The sequence below is a fragment of the Biomphalaria glabrata genome, chromosome 2 (assembly GCF_947242115.1).
Source record: "Biomphalaria glabrata chromosome 2, xgBioGlab47.1, whole genome shotgun sequence".
Taxonomy (NCBI): Eukaryota; Metazoa; Mollusca; class Gastropoda; family Planorbidae; genus Biomphalaria; species Biomphalaria glabrata.
The window spans coordinates 27,012,729-27,032,677 of record NC_074712.1 but is presented as its reverse complement, the minus strand read 5'-3'; the positions used below and the strand labels follow the sequence as shown (position 1 = coordinate 27,032,677).

Below are 19,949 nucleotides of genomic sequence, written 5' to 3'. Positions count from 1 at the left end.
TTAATATACTCTATTATCCCAAAAGAATTTCTCTTTAATAATGTCACTATTCAACAATATTAAAGGGGAGTTCAATAAAATAGTTAAAGAAAAATAGCGAAAGGTGTCTGGGTATCTAGTACAATCTTGTGATACCATAGTGAAAGATAAACATTTAAATATACATAGTTAAATGATAAACAGTTAGGTGTACATGATATTTTTCTCTGATTAGTTTCATTTATTGAATGTATAGGGAGTTGAAATAACAGAACATTCAATTCAGTCCAAGTTTGTACATTCTAATTGTTTCAAACAAACACAAAGACAAGGAAGGAAAATAAATTTGTGATTAGTTGTTGCAATTTCATCTCAACATATTTTCTATTTTTCTTTTAGAATGAAGTTGCTTATTTAATTTATTTTAAATATCTTGGTATTTTTTAATTTACTTTTATTTTAGTGTTAAACATACTTACAATATTGTTAGTAAATTTAATGACTGGTGCAGAGTAGAACTTGTATATTGCACTAAATACATTGATTGTGTCCTTTGAGAATCCAACTTTCACTTCAGTGTATTTAGAAAAGCTTTTTTCTTTTTTTCTAGGCAGACAGCGAACTGGACTGACTTTATTCATATTTGTAGAATTTTCATATTTTGGTTGAAGGAATTTCAAAGTTAGAATAAGTATTGGGAAAAAACAGGTAAGGACTATCTGAAAAACAGAAGAAAATGAAGAAAATTTTTTTTGTTATTATGTATTGTTATTATGTATAACAACATAGCCCTAGACCACACTAGATGGAGAGAGACAGGGACCAAGAAAGCTATGGACAGTGAAAAAAACAGGGACTCAGCTCTGGAGGAAAAGCATGCCATGCAAAAAATGGCCAACTCCTCTACCACCAAAGTGAAAGCCACTTTAACCTGCAATATTTGTGGACGGGAGTGACTCTACAAAATAGGGCTTCACAGCCACATGAAAATGTGTTTGAGATGAACCATAGTCACTCTACCACTGAAGGAGGCCAATATATATGTAACACAAGATACAAAATTTTCTCCTCCTCTTTCCTCCCCTTCTCATTTACAGATGTCTCTAGTTTTATATCATTTGTTTTCACCTTCCCAATTTTCTTTCCTTTTTCTGTGTCCCTACTGCTACCATACTGATTCTTCACAAAATATATATATATATTTGTAAGGAGCAGTGGTGTGTAAGATGTGAGAGTGTGTGTATGTTTCTTTATTTATTTTATAGTGAGTTGTGAATTATTTTTCAACACCGTATTTTATTCAGGGGAGGTTATTATGTGTTTGACTAATAGTTAGTTGGAGAGCTGACCAGGTCTGGGTTGGGAGCTGGTTGTTTTTTTGGTTATACATTTCTAGAGTAAGAGGGTACTTATTATGCCTTCTATGTGTGTTGCTTAAAATACTGGGTAATACATCAATCTGGGCATACTTAATACTTATTATTTTATTGTCTTATGAAGTGTAATTACTATATCAATAACCCACATCTGCTGTAAATAAATATTAAGTTTTTACTCCTTTGCTGAGTGTGACATCTCCTTCATGTTAACTATAAACAGAGAATCCTAGAGAAACCTAAACCTAACTAAGCCATATCACACACAACCCACCTGCACATGTTATATTTTAAAAGATCAGTAACTCATTTAGTGTCACATCTGTAACGTTATTGACAGTTGGAGGCATTGCTTTGCACTCCACTAAAATTATACCTAGTTCATAACAGTGTGCTTGCATAATTGTTTGATTTTGTTTTCTATGTTAAAAATCCATTAAAGAGCATCTAAAGTGTTATTTCAGACAGTATTAGGTTAGAAATATTTTTATTTGTGCTCTGACTTCCTCTTCCTATCATTTATACTTGTTTATTAATACATAGGGAATCCCAGATCAAATATACATCTCACGGTAAGCTTTTCATTTAGAGTGAGAAAGATTTTTTTCTAACAAAATATTTGTACTGCTTCTTCCTCAATGGAATTAAGGTGATAACAGTATTAGAACAACTTAAATCCAATGGATGAGAAAAGGGAGATGATTTCAGGAATTTAGCAACTTATAAAATCTATTCATTACAATCAGTTTTGTTTAATTTTGTTAAAATATAACCAGCTTGAAGTTATTTCAAATATACTTTATATTGAAACTAACTTTTTAGTAATAGTTATATTTATTAAGCAAAGTAGATTTTAAAATATATCTAATGTTTTCTGAGCCACTAATGTACATACTTTCTTAACTGATGTTTTCGGAGCCACTAATGTACATACTTTTTTAACTGATGTTTTCGGAGACAGATGTCCTTTCCATAAGCTTGTTAGTTTTGTCTGACATGCTGGATGCTCAGCAAAGTCCATTAAATCTTGTCTATCGACCAACAGAAGAATAGACATATTTCCCAGTTGCTTCATCTCTCTGTACAGCAGAGTGTGTGCATCTTGTTTGCTACGTAGATAGCATTCATTCAATGCTGCCTTGGCAAACAACTCAAGATTACTGAAACAATATACATTAAAAGAATTTGTATAGCCATTTAGCATAATGATAATAATGACTAATTTTGTTCATTTAGTCATAGCAGATGTTTCTACTTCCATACTGTACAAAGGCAGGAGATGATGGTTATTATAACATTAACTCAGCACCACCAATACAACCAAAGTGCTACAGCAATCCTTTAAGGCAGCAGCAATCCAAGACTTTAAAGACAAAAATTATCTTGATGCACAGCCCCAGCTTAAAATTTAAACTACTGCAGCATGTAAAAGTGCTTAAAATGTATTGCATTTTTTTTTAATGTCTAAATAGACTTAGTCGACATGTGTAATTGTACACAAGTTCTTTGAAAACAAAATGTCAAAAGTTTAATTCACTTGGTATTTGTATTGAAACTCAACAGGGACTGTAAAACAGATGGAAGTTCCTGTTGCATGGCAAGAGAACAACAATTAACAACAATGTTACCATTACATGGACTCAGAAGTAAATCTACAAGTAAAAAACTGCTGAGAATTACAACAGTTTATTAATATTGAGAAAATTAACCATTAGCTCTAACCATAGTAGGTGTTGGATAAAAGTCTAAAAGATACACTTTGTTTTGTTTTTTTTATTTACCATGAATGAGCAAGCAAATCTTCACTTAATGCAGTTTCTTCATCCCCAGCTGCTTTCTTAGATAATGCTTTCAATATGGAGCTTCCAAGTAATGACATTCCTGATTATAAGGGAGAAAAAATAAAACATTTTTCTTAATTAAAACATTTTTTGACTAATGATAAAATACATTTGCTACTTCTTTAAAGTCATTTACCTATTTGGTCAGATCCTATTTTTAGAAAAAGTTTTGCCATATTTTGTCGATTAAAAAGAACAGCAAAGATAAACAGATCTCTTGCTGGATATTCAAAGTCACTAGTCACCTGATCCTTAAGTAGTGGCACATTTTGGTATGCAGCAGCAAATTCTATAAGGAACACATGAAGTGAATCAAACATTATACAATTTAGATGAGCTGATTTCAATTATAACAAGATAAAGTAAATTTATTTTGTTTGCAAAGCATTTTCACTCTAGTATTAATACAAATATTAAAATTTGTCTGCAAATTATAAATCTTTTTGTTTTACATTGTGCAAGCATCATCTACTTATAAGATTTATAGAAACAATGATGTCTAATTTTTTAAAATGTTTTTTCTTTTATCTTAAAATATATATTAAAAAAAAAAAGAATATTTTATTTAGTAAAGTTAATGAGAATAGATTTAAAAAATCATTAGTAAATATGTGTATATTTCATAAAATAAAACTAAAAAAAAAAAATGAATATGTTAAATTTGTATTGATCCTCACTTGTGATCTGAGGTAAATGCATTTGCTTAAAAAATGAGTCATTTCACCAGGGTTGTGGATGTTTCCTCAAAAATTTTTTATTTTAGTTAGAAAATGCTATCAATTTGTTTTGCATAACTACACAATAACGACATAACAATCAAAGTACTTTTGACAACTTTATTAAATCTATATCTTTCCACAACAAATTTGTTTGGATCAACAGTAAAAGCAAGTCTACGGAATATGTTACTACGATTGCTGGAAACAGACAATCTAGTTACAACCTAAAGAGCTATACTCATCCTTATTCTGTTCAAATTTAAGAGCTGAAAGATAACAGTGGTATGACATGAAAGACAAACATTAACATTATATCAGTGCATGCAATGAGTTGGATCAAGTGAATGCTATCATGTCAATAAATGAACTAATATTTTTAAATAGATATTGAAAGATACTTCCAAAGTTGTATAAATGTAAGAAAAATACAGTTTTGAATTCTTATGTCAACAAAATTTGAAATATGTTAAATATATTATCTATGCTATATTCTATTGTATTGCTCACTGCTATATCTCCAATGTAAATTAGATCCTTATATGTAGACCTATATATCTGTCTGGTCATGAGGTTTGGGCACTGGACTTTCGTTTGAATTTATTGATGGTCCAGGGTTCAAACCCTGCCCGCTCCCATCCCCCGTCATCCTGCTGGAGGTTTGGACTAGGAAGTAAACTATCTTCAACTCTGAAGGATCATCCCAAACATATACAAGATTTTACAAACATTTATATGTTATGATAATTACAGATAGTTATTATTTAACTAAATGTTTAACATTGTAACTGTATTGTAGATGTTTCCATAAAAAGGACTAATAATAATATTTGTTTTTGAGAGCCTATCAATTAATTCCTCCCATGTTATCAACACCCCTCTCTGTTATAGTATTTACCAATCGCAGCATTTATCAAATGAAACTCTTGAACATAGAATAATTTGTTCAAACACATTCCAATTCAAATAATAAAATAGACTTTACTCAATATTCTTTCTTTGAAAGGCAATAGATAAATATTATTTGTGCATCAAGGAAGCTTTTTCAAGTTTGTGCATTGTCAATTCAGAAAGGAAATTTGTGCAAAATACTCTGGACATGATAAACTATAGTGCAACTTCACTACAAGTAATAATCGATATTTGATGTTTATCTAGAAACATCTTGTGTGAATATCAGTGAAAGAAAATAAAGGCTTAGACAAGAAAACTTTATATATTTGTAAGTTTAATGACTAGATATTATAAAGTCACCACGAAAAAAATCTATAATTTTAGAAAAAGAATAGTATTATATAGAGTGAAACCTCAATTTATCAAACTTAAATAGCAGTCTCAACTTGTTGGAAATACAGGATTTTGATAATATATTCTTTATGACAAATATGATGTTTCCTACATATAGTCAAATCTAAACTAGTGCATTACAGTAAGCAACAAGCTAGATCTGAAGTCAAGGCAGACAACAATAATAAATTCTATGTTTAGTAACTGCAGTTAGATTTCCCTCGTTCACTGTGATAAAGGTAACTACTAACATAAAAAAATGTAGTATATTTTTGTGTTTGAATTTCACTAGCTCATGAATTAAAGCTGGTCCTGATTTCTCTGTTTTCCAATATTATGTTCCTCTCATCAAACTGTTTCATGTTTAAACCATCCCAACTGTTTCATGTTTAAGCAGTCGCTACTGATTCAGTACTTAAGCTTCACTGTGCTAATTGTATATTGCTATCTTATTAACCCTACAATATTTAAAATGTTTTTAAGTTATCTTTCCTTTCTTGAAGAGAGACAGTATAACTTTGTGACTTTCTTTAAGAAAATTTCTTTCTTTTGTAACTGATATATTTTCTTAGATTCTAACATAGCTATGTGACTATCATGTGGTTGACAGTACCAGATTTTATGCTTTAATCTTTATAGCCGATTGGTATTTACTAAAAATTTGTCTCAAAATGTGGTCTACAATAATTATGCCATATCCTCTATGTATTTCTAACTGCATATGATTTTATACTAATTTTGTGTTCCAATATTCATAGATAATATATTTAATCACTCCTAGATCTGTCACAAATGTTTAAAACAAAATAAAATAAGAAAGAACAAAAGCAACTATATCACATTCATTACAAAGTAACTCGGCAGCGACAAGAAAAACATTAAATAACTGGGACTTTCAAATAATCCTGTTTGATAAATTGAGGCTTGATGGATTAATTTAAAAAATTGCTAGCTTAATCGAATACTTAATTAATTTTAGTGGTCAAAGCCAAAGCTAAATATTAAAATAAAATTGATTCTTATAATTTTCCACTGGTACCTTCTTTACTGGCTGAAAAATTCAATAAAGCACATACAATTATTTTTACTAATCAAAATATTTTTCAGATTTAAACTAATGGTATATAATGCAGCTTCCTTATACCATACTTATAATCTATAAACTAGAACAAGTATTGTTGACCTGTCTCTATGGCCTACTTTCAGCATAGATGTACAATGATGAACCACATTTATTTTTCCTAATATACGTTAAGTTTTTTGAAAGGGTAACTGGGTTCATGATTACCTTTTGTTAACCTCTAACACATTGCTGACACATGACTTATTCAAAGGAAGGGTTCTAAATTACTAATTGAAATACTAACAAAAAAAAATTAGAGTAAAAAAGGAAATGTATATAAAAAGATCTGCATCAACAAGTGACTTGTGAAGTTTGTTCATTGGCTAATTGTATACTATCCATGGCAACACATTTTGATGATAATGTAGCTTTCCTGTTATTCTAAGTAAAATATTTTAACTTGAAAAGCATAGGAAGAAATACTAAAGCATTCTAAGCATGTTCAGAGTCATTAAAGTATTGCATTGACTGCACAATGGCTCCTCTAATACACTTACTTGTCGGAAATATTAAGTATAATTGGTTAATTAGTTTCATGATAGTTAAAAAAAATGCCCAGCCTGGTTTTAATGACTTTTAACTAGCAAGATATCCCTTATTAATTAAAAACTTCACTTACACTGTTTCCTAGAAGATTCTTTAGCCAACCATTTCATTTCTGGTTTTGTTGGTACATCTCCATGCATAGTAAAATGTTCACCTTTGGTAACAAATGGAAGCTTTAAGTCAAAGGAAATCTGTCAAATACTTTAATATTTTAATAGCATATCACTTATTTAAGAATAATTCCTTCTAAGTCTGAAATATACATCTGTTCATTTAGACAAAAGTTAAGCTACACTTACTTTCATAAAAATTAAAAGACTGATCCTCAAGTAAGTTAGCAACAGTGCTATTGACTTTGACTAGTAGATCAGAATTCACATTTGATAGTTCACTTGGACAGCAACACAAACAAGACAGCCAATGACACTAAAATGTAAACTAAACAGATCAAATACAAACATCTGCAAATATTGTGGAAAATAGTAAACACTTTGTATTTTGTTTTATATCTACCAATAAATTTGTTTAGAATATTACATTGTGTGAGGAACAAGTAGGCTTACTAATTAAAATAAGCTGTAAAAAAAAAATTACTTGAAATAATGTTTTTTTTGTCTAGCACAATTCTTCCTAAAATGTGTCAGTTACACAAATTGACTGGTGTCACCAGGTTATTTTTGGATGGTCATTGGGTGACAATGGGTTCATATTATAGTATTACAATGTAGGCTTTGTCAGGATGATAGTTGTAAAGTAGGTCTAATCAGGATGAATACTTCTACATTCTGACATCTCGCATAAAATGAGGAAATAATACTTTATAAAGCAGACTGTTATGAAAATTATATTCTGTATCGGTTATCGTTCTTATGTTTACATGTGCTTGTAACTCGTCCGTAAGAATGTGTTCACAAAATGTGTGTTGTGTAGTCATTCAGTGTATTAAAGCCATACTATGAAGACATGGTTTTCACTCTCTTATCTTTATGTTCATAACACAGACACAAATAATGCATTTAATATTTACAATATCTTGAATCACCACATAGGAATGAGATACACAATATCCAAGTATAATCAGTGATAATACTTTATAGAAATACTTGACAAATATTGTAACTAGTAGAAGTCTGAACTAATTCTTTATAATAACTCTATAGTGACTGCTTATAATAACTGGCCTCTACTAACTGTTTGTGTATAATGACTTAGAGACTGCACTTACTGACTGCTATCAAGTAACTGGATAGCTCAAGGTTAAAAGTGTTTACCTTCAGAAACGTGAGTTGTATATGGCACCTACTTTGATGTGGTGACAACTGGTCATTGTTGCATATTGCATTGTTGTATTCACCCTAATTCTAGCAGTTATTTCAATTATTAGTAAGCATGAAGATTTTAATAAATCATGTTCGTCTTTGAAATACCAAAAAAAAAAAACTATAGCCACTATGACAATCTTAAAGTATTTTTAATTAATGATGATTATGAGAAAAATTGTATTGTAATTATAGCCTCTATGACAATCTTAAAGTATTTTTAATTAATGATGATTATGAGAAAAAATTGTATTGTAATAGTTACAATTTACCTTTTTAACATTATTCCCTTTTACTTTTTTAATCATGTCTTTCATGATTGCTGCTTCTGTAGTGTGTAAATTAATGCACTAAAAACATAAATAAAAGCATTTCAATCTTCTGGTCAGAGATTAAAACAAAAAAGTAGTTGGGATATAATTTATACAAATGCTATAAGTAGAAAGCAATAATTAGCATAAAATATTGTGAAGAAATTAACAGTAACAAAAATTGTATACTGATCCGAAGTATTTGATAAAAAATAAGGCAATAACCACACACAATTCAAACATAAAATCAAAGCTCTGAGCATTGATCAGTATCACAATTTTCATATGGAATACAACAGTTGATGGGGGGGGGGGGGGGGTTCTATCAATAAAAAGATGTACCATTTTTCTAATAACTTTCTTACATTGTAATACAAATTCCATAAGGTTTCTAGTGTCAGAAACTTTTTGATGTCTACTCCATTGTCAAGGAGTAGCTGAACAAAGTCTGTCTGGTCTTGAACTAAGGCAGTGAACATAGCATTGTTCAGGACATCAGGCTGTTAAATAAATAGGTTCATTAGTACTTGTTGAAGTCAAGAACAAGTATTAAAAATAGTTTATATTTGTTTTAGAACTTTAACATTGATTTTACCGTCCATTGCGATCTGTTCTCACTAGTAAATATCTGTTGTTGAGCAACATCACAGCGTCGCCATGCCAGGGCTAAAGCAAGCTGAGACTTGCAATCTGATTTATTAGCTGGTCAAGAAATGAAAAACAGAATTTGAAGTCATTTAGAGCACAATTTTTATTATTTAAATTCATGACAATGTAGCAAAAAAAAAAAAAAAAAAAAATTCTGCAACTAACAGTAAAAGAGAAAACTTCACAAATATTTGTTACATTTCTTTTTCAACAAAAAAGATAATAGTTTATAAATACCTTTTAACAATGCATAAAGAATTTCTCTGTCTATATCTTTAAAGGAAGTTGATTTTTCTAGATCAAAAATGTTAAGATAACCCTGTGAATGACAAATAAACAATGTCTTTCCTTCTAATTGAGTTTACTTTGAATTAGAACAAATCTTTAAATGGCAAATATTTACTCTAGATATGAAATCAATGGGTATTCACCATTCTATCTGACTTGAAACAATCTTTGAGGCTCTGGACACATTTTTTTACTTTTTCATCATCTTTAAGATCAAAAATTTTTTTGATATCTGCTTCTTTCACAAATTTTAATCTGAAATATATATTAGAAATTATTAAGGCTCATAAATTGTTATCGAATTTCCTATTTTTAATGCTTCAACATTAGAAAATTGTACAGAGAAATAAATAGAAGTTTTAGAAAATAATTTGATAACAATGTTAATTAAATATAAAAAACAACACTTTTCTTTCTGCCTGTTACTAAAGGTGTAATGCAAAATTGTAAGACACATTCCTCAATAATAATAATAATAATACAATTATTATTATTATTTAAAAAAAAAAAAACTATTTGAAAGTTTATTATGAAAAGCATTCTTATTATACATACTCTGGATCTTTGGTTGCATCATCAAAGCTTGTTGCAAGGTAATCAGCAGCCCTACCAGAGCCCTTGATAAGAACTACTGGAGTTTCATTAGCTAAGGATTCTCTAACAGTATCTATTGTTCCAACTCCTCCTTCCACAACAATTAACACATTAGGAATATGAATTTCTGAAATCAAAAACATTAGGAATACGAATTTCTGAAATCAAACACATTAGGAATATGAATTTCTGAATTCAAACACATTAGGAATATGAATTTCTGAAATCAAACACATTAGGAATATGAATTTCTGAAATCAAACACATTAGGAATATGAATTTCTGAAATCAAACACAATAGGAATATGAATTTCTGAAATCAAACACAATAGGAATATGAATTTCTGAAATCAAACACATTAGGAATATGAATTTCCTAATGTCAAACACATTAGGAATATGAATTTTCAAAAACAACAAATAAAAAATGTAAAAAAAAAAAGGATTTTTACATATATATTTCTGTACTTTCATTATAAAAATTAAGATAATAAATCAATAGCAACTACTATAATATAAAGTAAAGTTCCCCTTTTAGACCATGCGATCTATAGAGCAGATGATGTAAAGGTCATCTGTTTCTGTAACCCATAATTATTGAGGGTGTCATGTGGCCAGCACAATGACCAACCGCCTTTACTTTTCCCCAACTAATGTCAGGTACCCATTAGAGCTGGGTGGACTCAGATGCACCCAAAATAAAAAATCCAAGTCTTTTCAATCCCAGAAGCCCAGTTCAGAAGCCATGCCTCTGTAACTTTTGTAATGTAATGCTTAAAATTGATTGATATATCAAAGCATTGCTTTCTTTACCAATAAAAAATAATTTAGAATATAAGCAAACTTTCACCTTGATCTTTGGAAACACCAGGAGGATTCAAATCAGAGATGAACTTTTCAAATCTTGATCGGAAAGGAATCTCCCGCCCAAACATGCCTTCTGATCCATCATCTACCAGAAGAAAGTGGGTGTGGTTTGGGTCAAGAGCTGTGGCTTTAGGGGAAAGTTTACCAGATTCATACTCTGCAGGCCACAAACCAAATCCATCATCCTTAAAAAATATAAAAAATAGTAGTTACACATTTTTTGTCTTTTTTATATATCTGGAACATTAATTGCCAAACCAAATATATGAGTTACCCCTCCTTTAAGTGCGTCTTTATTTCCTACAATTCCCCAAGTGACCACACCAAGAGCAACGAGAATATCATCTGAACTACTGCCTTTTATAGTCATGTGATCTTTAACTGCTTCCCCAACAAACTCCATCACACCAGATTTTGTTCCACCAGTTATTATCCAAGCACCTTGAAAGAAATATATTGTAGACTTTAAAAAATATTTCTTAAGAAAATTATGTTGAACATTCCTGTGACAAGATAAAAGTTATAGTAGAAATCTTGACTAAAAAAATAATTTACATCATTGGATAGTACCATCTAATGTAATATTCATTACAGTAAGTAAATAAGTTTATTTAGTGCTAGTAATGCTAATACAGTTGAAATATTAATTGTTTCTGATTGCTTAATAATATTTAATTTTAAATATATTTGTAATTAGCAGCCCTCAATAATTACTATTACAAATTTATATGATGCGTAGTGTATGTTTCAAGCGGTCCTGCGGTATGCGCACTGGACTGTCTTTGTAAAACATTTTACAGCACTAATAATTTTATGCTTTCAGGTTAATATTGTGTTATGTGTATCATGGATATAGTCTAGTATTGTTCCTATATGTTACAAAATTTATCAATAAAAAAAAAATGTAATAGTCAACATTAATGGCAATGTCTTCGATTCCGAAGATTAAGGATGAGTGCAGGGTTTCACATGACTACACAAACCCAGTTGCTACCAAAATATTTTTCAGCATCGTGTGCAGACAACTAACATTACATGATTATGCATCAGTTACAATGACCAATAAGACAGCATTGGAATGTAGGGATGTTCATTGACTGATAAAATATCTGGTAAAAAAAAAAAGTTTCCCTTTTTTTCTTTTCTATCTAATTTATGTATATCTACATTTTAAGTATATTTCTCAAAGATAAAATAGCAATAAAACCTGTATTAAGAGCAGCTTCTATTAGTCCTTGCTTAAGAATAGCACTGAGTCTTGGCTTCAGTTCAAATCTCTGAGCACCACCTGTCACGGATATCAACAACCGAGGTATTGGCATTTTCCATTTTTCAATCATAAGTTCCCATACATCCTGACATTTACTGTCTGTATCTATGCAAGCATACTGTTTTGATAATAATTAGTCAGTACATTAAAAAATTAGCCAAAATACATTTTTAAAACTATAATAATAATATTGGTATTATTTGTGAAAGGCTTTAAGAAATAATATTATAAGAGGAGCATAGGAAATAAAATTTTATGTTAAACAGAAATTGTGATTTCTACAAATACTTACATAAAATGTTAAGGATTTAAGCATGCCTATAAAATGTATTCTTATGCTCTTCAGTTTTTTCCCACTTGAGCAAACAATAACAGGCTTAACTCAATCATATTAATTTGTATTCTAAAACAAAGACATCAAGTCCAATACATACTAATGGTGTTGTCATGCTGCCTCCAAAACCTCTAAATTGTATTTGTCCAAAACAAAAGCAAGGCATTGTTTTGGTGTGATCTTTGGCTTTCCATTCAAAGGAGGGCTCAGCTTTCTTCACATCCTTAACATGTTCTGCTTCAGCTCTGCCACATTTACATTTATTTGCCCTTTTAACAAAATAATGTCATCAATAGCATCAGTATTTATCAGTACAATTAAATGTATTCATAAGATGTGTACTAAATTTGCAAAATACCAATCTAAATCAATTTAAACTGTTATAAAATCTATAAGTAAATTATGTATAAACTATCTAATTTTATAAAGACTTATTAATTAATTTTACAGGCATCTCTATATTTGTTAAGTAATCAACACCATTGAACTATGGAACTATTTGCTTCTATACTTACTCTTTAGGTACAAAAAGAATACACTCTCTTTGGTGGATATTTTGTTTGATAAATTCTGCTGTTTCTATCTAACAAACAAGAAAAGAAAATTAATTAATCATTGGTCTTAAATATTTCTTGTAAAAATTATAAATACATTTTTTAAATTCTAATATTTTAACACATTTCTATTAAGCTATTACTATACAAAAAGTAACAAACACAACAGTATTAACATACTGAATTTAAATAAAAACTCCCTTGTGAAGATGAAGTTCCATCTGGTTCTTCTCTGTTTTCACTGGATGACATTCTTTTAGCTTCAAAATTGTTTTCTAAGACTAAAGTACTTAAAGATGGTGTAGAAGGTGTATTAGTGTTAATTGTATTAACATGTTCCAAATTTTCTGTAACTTTTTCTATATATTTTTGTTCGGATTTATCTTTGATGTAATTTATGTTCCATTCTGAAGTTTTAGAAGTTAAGGCTTTTTCTTTTAAATGTTTTTTATATTTATCTTGAGTCTCAGTAAAAGTCAAACTGGCAGACGTTGTGTTCATTATCAATAGTTCTTTGGAAAACTAGATAAGTGAATTCTTCTAGTTCAACAAGAAGTAGCTTCATTTTGTATATTATGTTGATTTTCCTGGAAAAAATTATTGATAACATCAAAATAATATTTTTCAAAATATATATAGTAGACTAAACCAAAAGCATGTAAGATATATATACACTCTATTATCACTAAACACAACTTTAAAATGAAATTCAGTTTAACTCTATAAAATGCAATAAATACACAAAATCACAAATCAAGAAATTAGTAATTAACAAACAATTCATTAAAAAAATAAATTTTGTCTTCCATATTAGTGTCCTTTAACAAAAACTACTGTAAAAAAGGATTTCTCTATAAAAGTGGCAAATTAATGCTTAGAATGCCTACAATCACAATGTTATAGTAGACCTATGTGATTGTGCAAATAAAAGGTTACTAATTATGAGAATATTTACACAGGAAAAAAAGAAAATAATCCAATTATTATCTTTCAAAGTCTGAAAATTATACATACTTTGATGCCTTGTAAGACCAAAATAGAAAAATAAGTCTAAATAAGGTCTTAGTAGAGGTTCATTAAATTTTTATCATTAAAGTTTACCAAAAGTGTACTAATTAGTTTGGATCAGTCATGTAATAATAATTTGTAATAGAACCAGACCAACAACAATAAATCTGTGTAATTAGAAATATTTTTACCGATTGATTTTGTTTAGCGCTATTTCAAGCTGTCAGCTTTTTCAATTCCCTATGATCCTATCAAATATCTGGACCAGTTGGGAAAAAGGGGTGGAAGGGTGGGGAGAAAGAACTTTAAGGGATATCTGGGTCAATTTTGTCATAATCAGTTTTCAAAAGTAATCATAAAAAAAAGGGGGGGGGGGGAACAACCTGAATTCAAACTCATGCCTACTCAAGCCGACATACTAACCACTCTGCTAGTGAGGTACTGTTCTGTAGTCACAGATTAATAATGAATTACTGTAGACGTTACTAATTAATAATGATAATAACGAGACTGTCTTGATCAAGGTAGACATATATAACTAACTTTTTATTTCCGTCCGATTCTTTGCTTTCGCATAAAACATAGACAACAAACAATGACGTAATATCTTCTAATATTAACACAGGTACCATGCTTATGACTATAGTAGATTATATAGTTATGTCTTGTTTGTTTCCAACTTACTTTCAAAGCGGCGACCTATAAAGGGAGCTAATTCACCTTATAGGCCTACAACCACTTCAGTCAAGCACAATTTCTTTTCTCTGTCCAAGATACCAAACAAAATTTTTAATTACCAAAGCTTAACTACTAATTAGTTATATTTTTTTTTTACCAATTCTTGTGTTGTCAGATAAAAAAAATAATTGTGCAAAATTTCAGCTTGATCTGAGTGATCTGAGATTGTGTGTCTGAGAAATAACTTGTAAAAACTTTTTACCAGACAGACAGACAGAGTGTGTTGATATAAGCCTAGTAAAAACTAAAGCATACAACAGTATAACCAAATTCCATATGGGCATATTATAGTCAAGGGCCCCCCCCCCCTCAAGGGGGTTTACTTCATTTGCTAGGACAAATTCAACATGTGCTCATTAATTCTTCCCTAGTGACCCTAGTGCATATATTAGAGAATGGAATGTCCAGGTTGCCTGAATCAGCCAGGAAAACCAATTACTTTTAGCAGAGTTATTAATTGAAGTCTCTAATGAGCATGTTAACATGACAAGATCAACACATGGATATGCATAGGATTTCTTCTCTTTTGAAGGAATGTCTGTAATTCATAAGAATATAATTATGATAAAAGACTATATAGTTGTCTGTAACACACTGACAGATTTAGGTTAATTAATAATGTAGGCCTAACTTTAATAACTTATACCAGTTAAAGGGTCTAGTTATATGATCTAGATCTAAGACTAAATTGAATAAGTAATTCTAGATCAAAATCTAGATTCATTTATATTAAATGGTCAATATCAATTTAATAATTTGATCTATAGCTTAGGCTAGGCTATATATATTATGTATTTCTATCTATTACTATCAGTCCATCACAATCAAGTTTGTTATATTATCAGCAAATCAGGTCTACGGCTGATTTACATATATGATAATATATCTAGAAGACTAGAATTATTCTAGATTCTAGATCTATAGGCCTACTAGACTATATATTTTATAGACCTATAGTCTATAACCTTTGTATTATAGTTATAGACTCTATACTAGTATACTGACTATAGCCACTATATAGGCCTATTGTAGGCTATTTATAAATTTGCTAAATTTAAAAATTAAAAATAACTATTAGATGTATATTATAATCATAGGCGTAATAGATTTATGTTTAACTAAATTTAGATATGCCTACTATAGAATAGAGCCTAGGCCATAATAAATAATAATCTAATACTACAGGCAGGTAGGCCTACTAGTAACTAGATTAGTTAAATTAAATTAGTAAAAAGTAATATTTTTGATAGGGCCTACTTGACAAACGAATTTCGTAACTGAGCCGACTCGGGATATATACTAGATCTAGAGTGAGATTACTTCCAGCGATCAAGATTGAATAGGTCTAGAATCATTGATTTCAAATACTGCTTGATGTGTGCGCCTACTAAAGGCACGTCAACTCATGCAGGGGCGACACATTGTTTATAGATCGTGAATCAGCGCGCGACAGGTGAGGGCTCCTCTTTCAATCAGTGCTAAGTTTCTAGATTTAGCGAACCCGATGACCTGGAACCTTTTTTTTTTTTTTTTTAAACGTTTGGGCCCCTTATTATTATTCGTGCTTAACTAAGCGGAAAGAAAAATGACGACATATAAAAAGGAACCTTTCTTCTATTTAAAAAGAGTAAGAGAGAGAGAGAGAACTCGGATGCAGACGTCAGAGTCAACACTTGAACATGTGAAGTTTGACAGGGTTATTGCCACACCTTAAAATTTATAAGAGAAATTTAAATCTAGATAATCTACTAGATCTAGTAAAGTACGTTTTCAATAGACATTGACTTATGCTTGTTTTAAAATATGCGAACGGAAAAAAAAGGCCATATCATTGAATTTTACAAATTGGTAGGTCTATATAGGCCTAGGGCATATAATAGATCTAGGTACGCAAAGGTTACAAATCATCGAATCTCAAGGCCTTGGAGTAGGCCTATTGTTCTGCTAGCTATTCCGTATAGATTTTGATCTAGTACCTGGTCAACCGAGGCTCGTTCCAGTAAATGATTGACACATGAAATGCGTAGGATGTAATTTTTTTTGAAGCATATAATATAAGATAAGGGTGACGGATATTTTCTCTTTTTTATTTTTCGTGAAAGGAATGTAAACATTTAGAGGACGAAGACGGGCAAACTGAAACTGGACACCAGTCCGAAGTTTTAGGCCTACCTGTATAATCTTAATGTCAGTACACACACTCGGGTTGATAATGTAAAAAGAATTTTACACACTAGCGGATCCAGAACTTTGGAGTGCAGGGGAAGGGGGGATATTTTTTCCAAACCCTAACCCCATGTAAACCCTATTATAATCCTATATATGTATAAACACACTTACACGTGTGAACTACTCTATGGAACGTTAGTATAGTGACGCTATGTTTTCATTTGCACATAATTATAGGCCTACTCTTTAAGTTATTAGGCCTAGAATGTGATAAATGTTTTTGCCTTGGAGGAGAAATCATTGACAGCCGTCTTTCGATGTGATAAATTTGAAAGTTCCTTTAAGCATGAGTGAAGAGTGCAGTCATCTTGATAAATGTATTTACGTCTTGCGGAGTTGTTGTCGATGTTAGCGCTCGCTAAAATACCGAAAAAAAACAACAACAGTCCAACAGTTTACGATGGGCGTCGATAGCAGAAAGAAAGTTTTTCAGATGCACTGCTCGTCGGAGTAAAAATGTTGATTTAGATCAACGGGGCACTGGCAGCATCAAGAAACAAACAAAAAAAAAAAAAAGAAAGAAAAGCAGCGCTTAGTCACTTAGCCATCTCATTCCACATAAGCTTGTCAACTTATAAAGATATTTAGATATTTAGATCTATCTATTGATCTATCTTATCAAATATATCTTACGCTCAATGTGTGTGTGTGTGTGGGGGGGGGGGCGACCGCCCCTAGAGCACCCTCGATCTGTCAGTACTTTATATACTCTGTTACCTGAATTTGACCGGGTTCCTTTAGTAAAGTAACAGCGACTAAAGCAAACTACAGACACTTAAGTCAAAGTGGTGATAATTGAGGTTCATTCAACAAACAAAACAAAACAAAAAAATAACGAACAAAATTATAGGCCTCTAGAAAACAAAATTTCATGAGAGCTGAGAGAGGTTTTCAACTCCCCCCCCCCCCCCCCCAAACAACTGGGATAATGAAGAGGACTGATTAGCAGATTTGAAATTTCAGCTGCACTTTTGTTTCTAGAAGCATACGATTTTGCGTTGTAGATGCCTCAGCTCCTCTACCACCAAAGCAAAAGCCACCTAAACCTGCGCTATTTGTGGACGGGAGTGTCTCTCCAAAATAGAGCTCCACAGCCACATGAAAAAGTGTTCAAGATGAACCATAGTCGTTCTATGACTGAAGGAAGCCAACATACTTTTATAAAATAACAACAACCTCCACACCCGAGAACACATTGGATAATCCAGTAGGTCAGTGGATAATCCTTCACATTTATTTTGACAATTTCCCCGATTTCTAGAAACAACACAACATATATAGAACTGTCGACCCACGGCGTAGCATACGCCGTTATTTTGCAGGGCCGGCCTTAGGCCACTGCAACCTATGCGACCGCAGTGGGCCCCGCACTTTCATAAGACCCGCTCTAATTCTAGATGTAAATTATTAAATTAAACCATTTTATAACTTACAACAGATTTCCCGCGGCCTCCTGATTTACCAGAAGCTCCTGGAAATCTCCTGAAATTACAAAATATACGCAAATGTCCTGGAAATATTCGGAAATTATTAAAATCTTTTGAAAACTAATATACAGATCTCCTGTCCCAACCATTAACTCTACACTGAAAAGTTTGCATAAAGCTGCATTGAATATCAAATATATTATTGGCTGAATTATTTCAGCAATTAAACGTATCGTAGCTAGGGGTCTTAACCACAGGCAGCTTCGAGAACTACTTCAAGATATGGAAACAAAACATTCCGATGTTCGGTACCACAGTAGTATACGCTTAGCATGGGCAAGGTATTGAAAAGAATATGGGATCTCAAGGAAGAAATTATTATGTTCCTTAAAGGACTGTCTCTTTGTTACTAAAATTCATAATGAAGAGTGGAAGACAGACTTCATGTTATTTATCGGAAGTATTGCAATGGGTTGCTTGCACATAAAATGTATGTGCATCTTTTCAAACAAAGCTTTTCCGTTTCTCCAGGCAAACAAGTGAAAACAGATTTCTTTGTTGAAAGGTGAAACTATTTATAGTAAAATGCTTGTAAAGTACAAGACATGTGGAATTTGAAAGCAAATTTTAAGACTTCAAGAATATTAAAACCAACTTTCAGTACCCTTACTTTACAATTGTGTACAGAAGCTGATCAAGCTCCAAAGGAAATACTTCCAAGCAAATTATGACTTGAAAGAAAAGTTCCAGTCAGTTCTTCCACTGGAGTTCTATGGGTGCCAGAAGCTGTATTTCCATACTTAAAAAACTTTATGCTAAACTTTTTGTAATATTTGGATCCACATACATCAGTGAACAAGAATTTTTATTTTGTTTGAAAAAAAAAACAAGTGTCGATGCTGACTGACTGTAATTTGACAGAAGTCACAAGGATAAGAACTAGTAAGCTAATACCACAGTTTCGGAACATTTTGCACGAGTGTAAACAGTTAAATACTTCACATTAAGTACAACTGTACAAATGAATTGTTGTGATGAATTGATGTGAAGTAAAAATACGGTAACAAAATTATAAACAAATATTCGTTAAATTAGTCTTTAAAAATCGCTAAAACTTGTAATGCCTCAATTGGTAGTTTTAAAAAATGTAAAATTTTAATACAGTTTACATGTTAATTAAAAGACATTTCGAGTATTTTTCTAAGTTGTAAATGCATATTACATATATGCGGCCCCCCCATTTCTAAAAAAAAAACAATGTAATGCGGCCCTCGATAGAATAAGGTTGCCCACCTCTGGACTACATAATACTAAACTGTTTTTCTTTTTGAAAAAGGGACACCGATGCTCCATCGTGTACAAGTAACAGTTTTATAATCTATCTGTTTTAATTCAATCTTGCTACGGTGGCTAATCTGTTGCAACGAACATTAACCTTCCTAAAGATCTATATAATTAAACCAAATCATCCTCTACAATACTTAAACTTTAAAA

The 19,949-nt window shown here is 31.1% G+C and overlaps 1 protein-coding gene across 3 annotated transcripts in view; it reads right to left on the bottom strand.

Moving 5' to 3' along the window:
* LOC106050889 (transient receptor potential cation channel subfamily M member-like 2) overlaps positions 1-19,949 on the bottom strand; it is a 31,576-nt gene that overhangs the window by 7,968 nt on the left and 3,659 nt on the right. Inside the window, exons 3-23 of one of the 3 annotated variants that reach the window (XM_056019790.1) lie at positions 18,462-18,510; positions 14,746-14,825; positions 13,234-13,640; positions 13,015-13,082; positions 12,600-12,768; positions 12,103-12,283; positions 11,170-11,336; positions 10,879-11,080; positions 9,990-10,155; positions 9,578-9,689; positions 9,384-9,465; positions 9,094-9,200; positions 8,864-8,998; positions 8,460-8,537; positions 7,168-7,294; positions 6,942-7,022; positions 4,140-4,181; positions 3,333-3,485; positions 3,137-3,236; positions 2,290-2,515; positions 459-698 (exon numbers count right to left, since the gene is read on the bottom strand). In XM_056019790.1, coding sequence (XP_055875765.1) covers positions 459-698; positions 2,290-2,515; positions 3,137-3,236; positions 3,333-3,485; positions 4,140-4,181; positions 6,942-7,022; positions 7,168-7,294; positions 8,460-8,537; positions 8,864-8,998; positions 9,094-9,200; positions 9,384-9,465; positions 9,578-9,689; positions 9,990-10,155; positions 10,879-11,080; positions 11,170-11,336; positions 12,103-12,283; positions 12,600-12,768; positions 13,015-13,082; positions 13,234-13,554 — 2,757 coding nt within the window. In that variant the 5' untranslated portion in view covers positions 13,555-13,640; positions 14,746-14,825; positions 18,462-18,510. Of the gene's footprint in view, positions 1-458; positions 699-2,289; positions 2,516-3,136; positions 3,237-3,332; positions 3,486-4,139; positions 4,182-6,941; positions 7,023-7,167; positions 7,295-8,459; positions 8,538-8,863; positions 8,999-9,093; positions 9,201-9,383; positions 9,466-9,577; positions 9,690-9,989; positions 10,156-10,878; positions 11,081-11,169; positions 11,337-12,102; positions 12,284-12,599; positions 12,769-13,014; positions 13,083-13,233; positions 13,641-14,745; positions 14,826-16,056; positions 16,324-18,461; positions 18,511-19,949 lie in introns of those variants that run through there. The other 2 variants (XM_056019788.1, XM_056019789.1) reach the window with 2 other exon arrangements.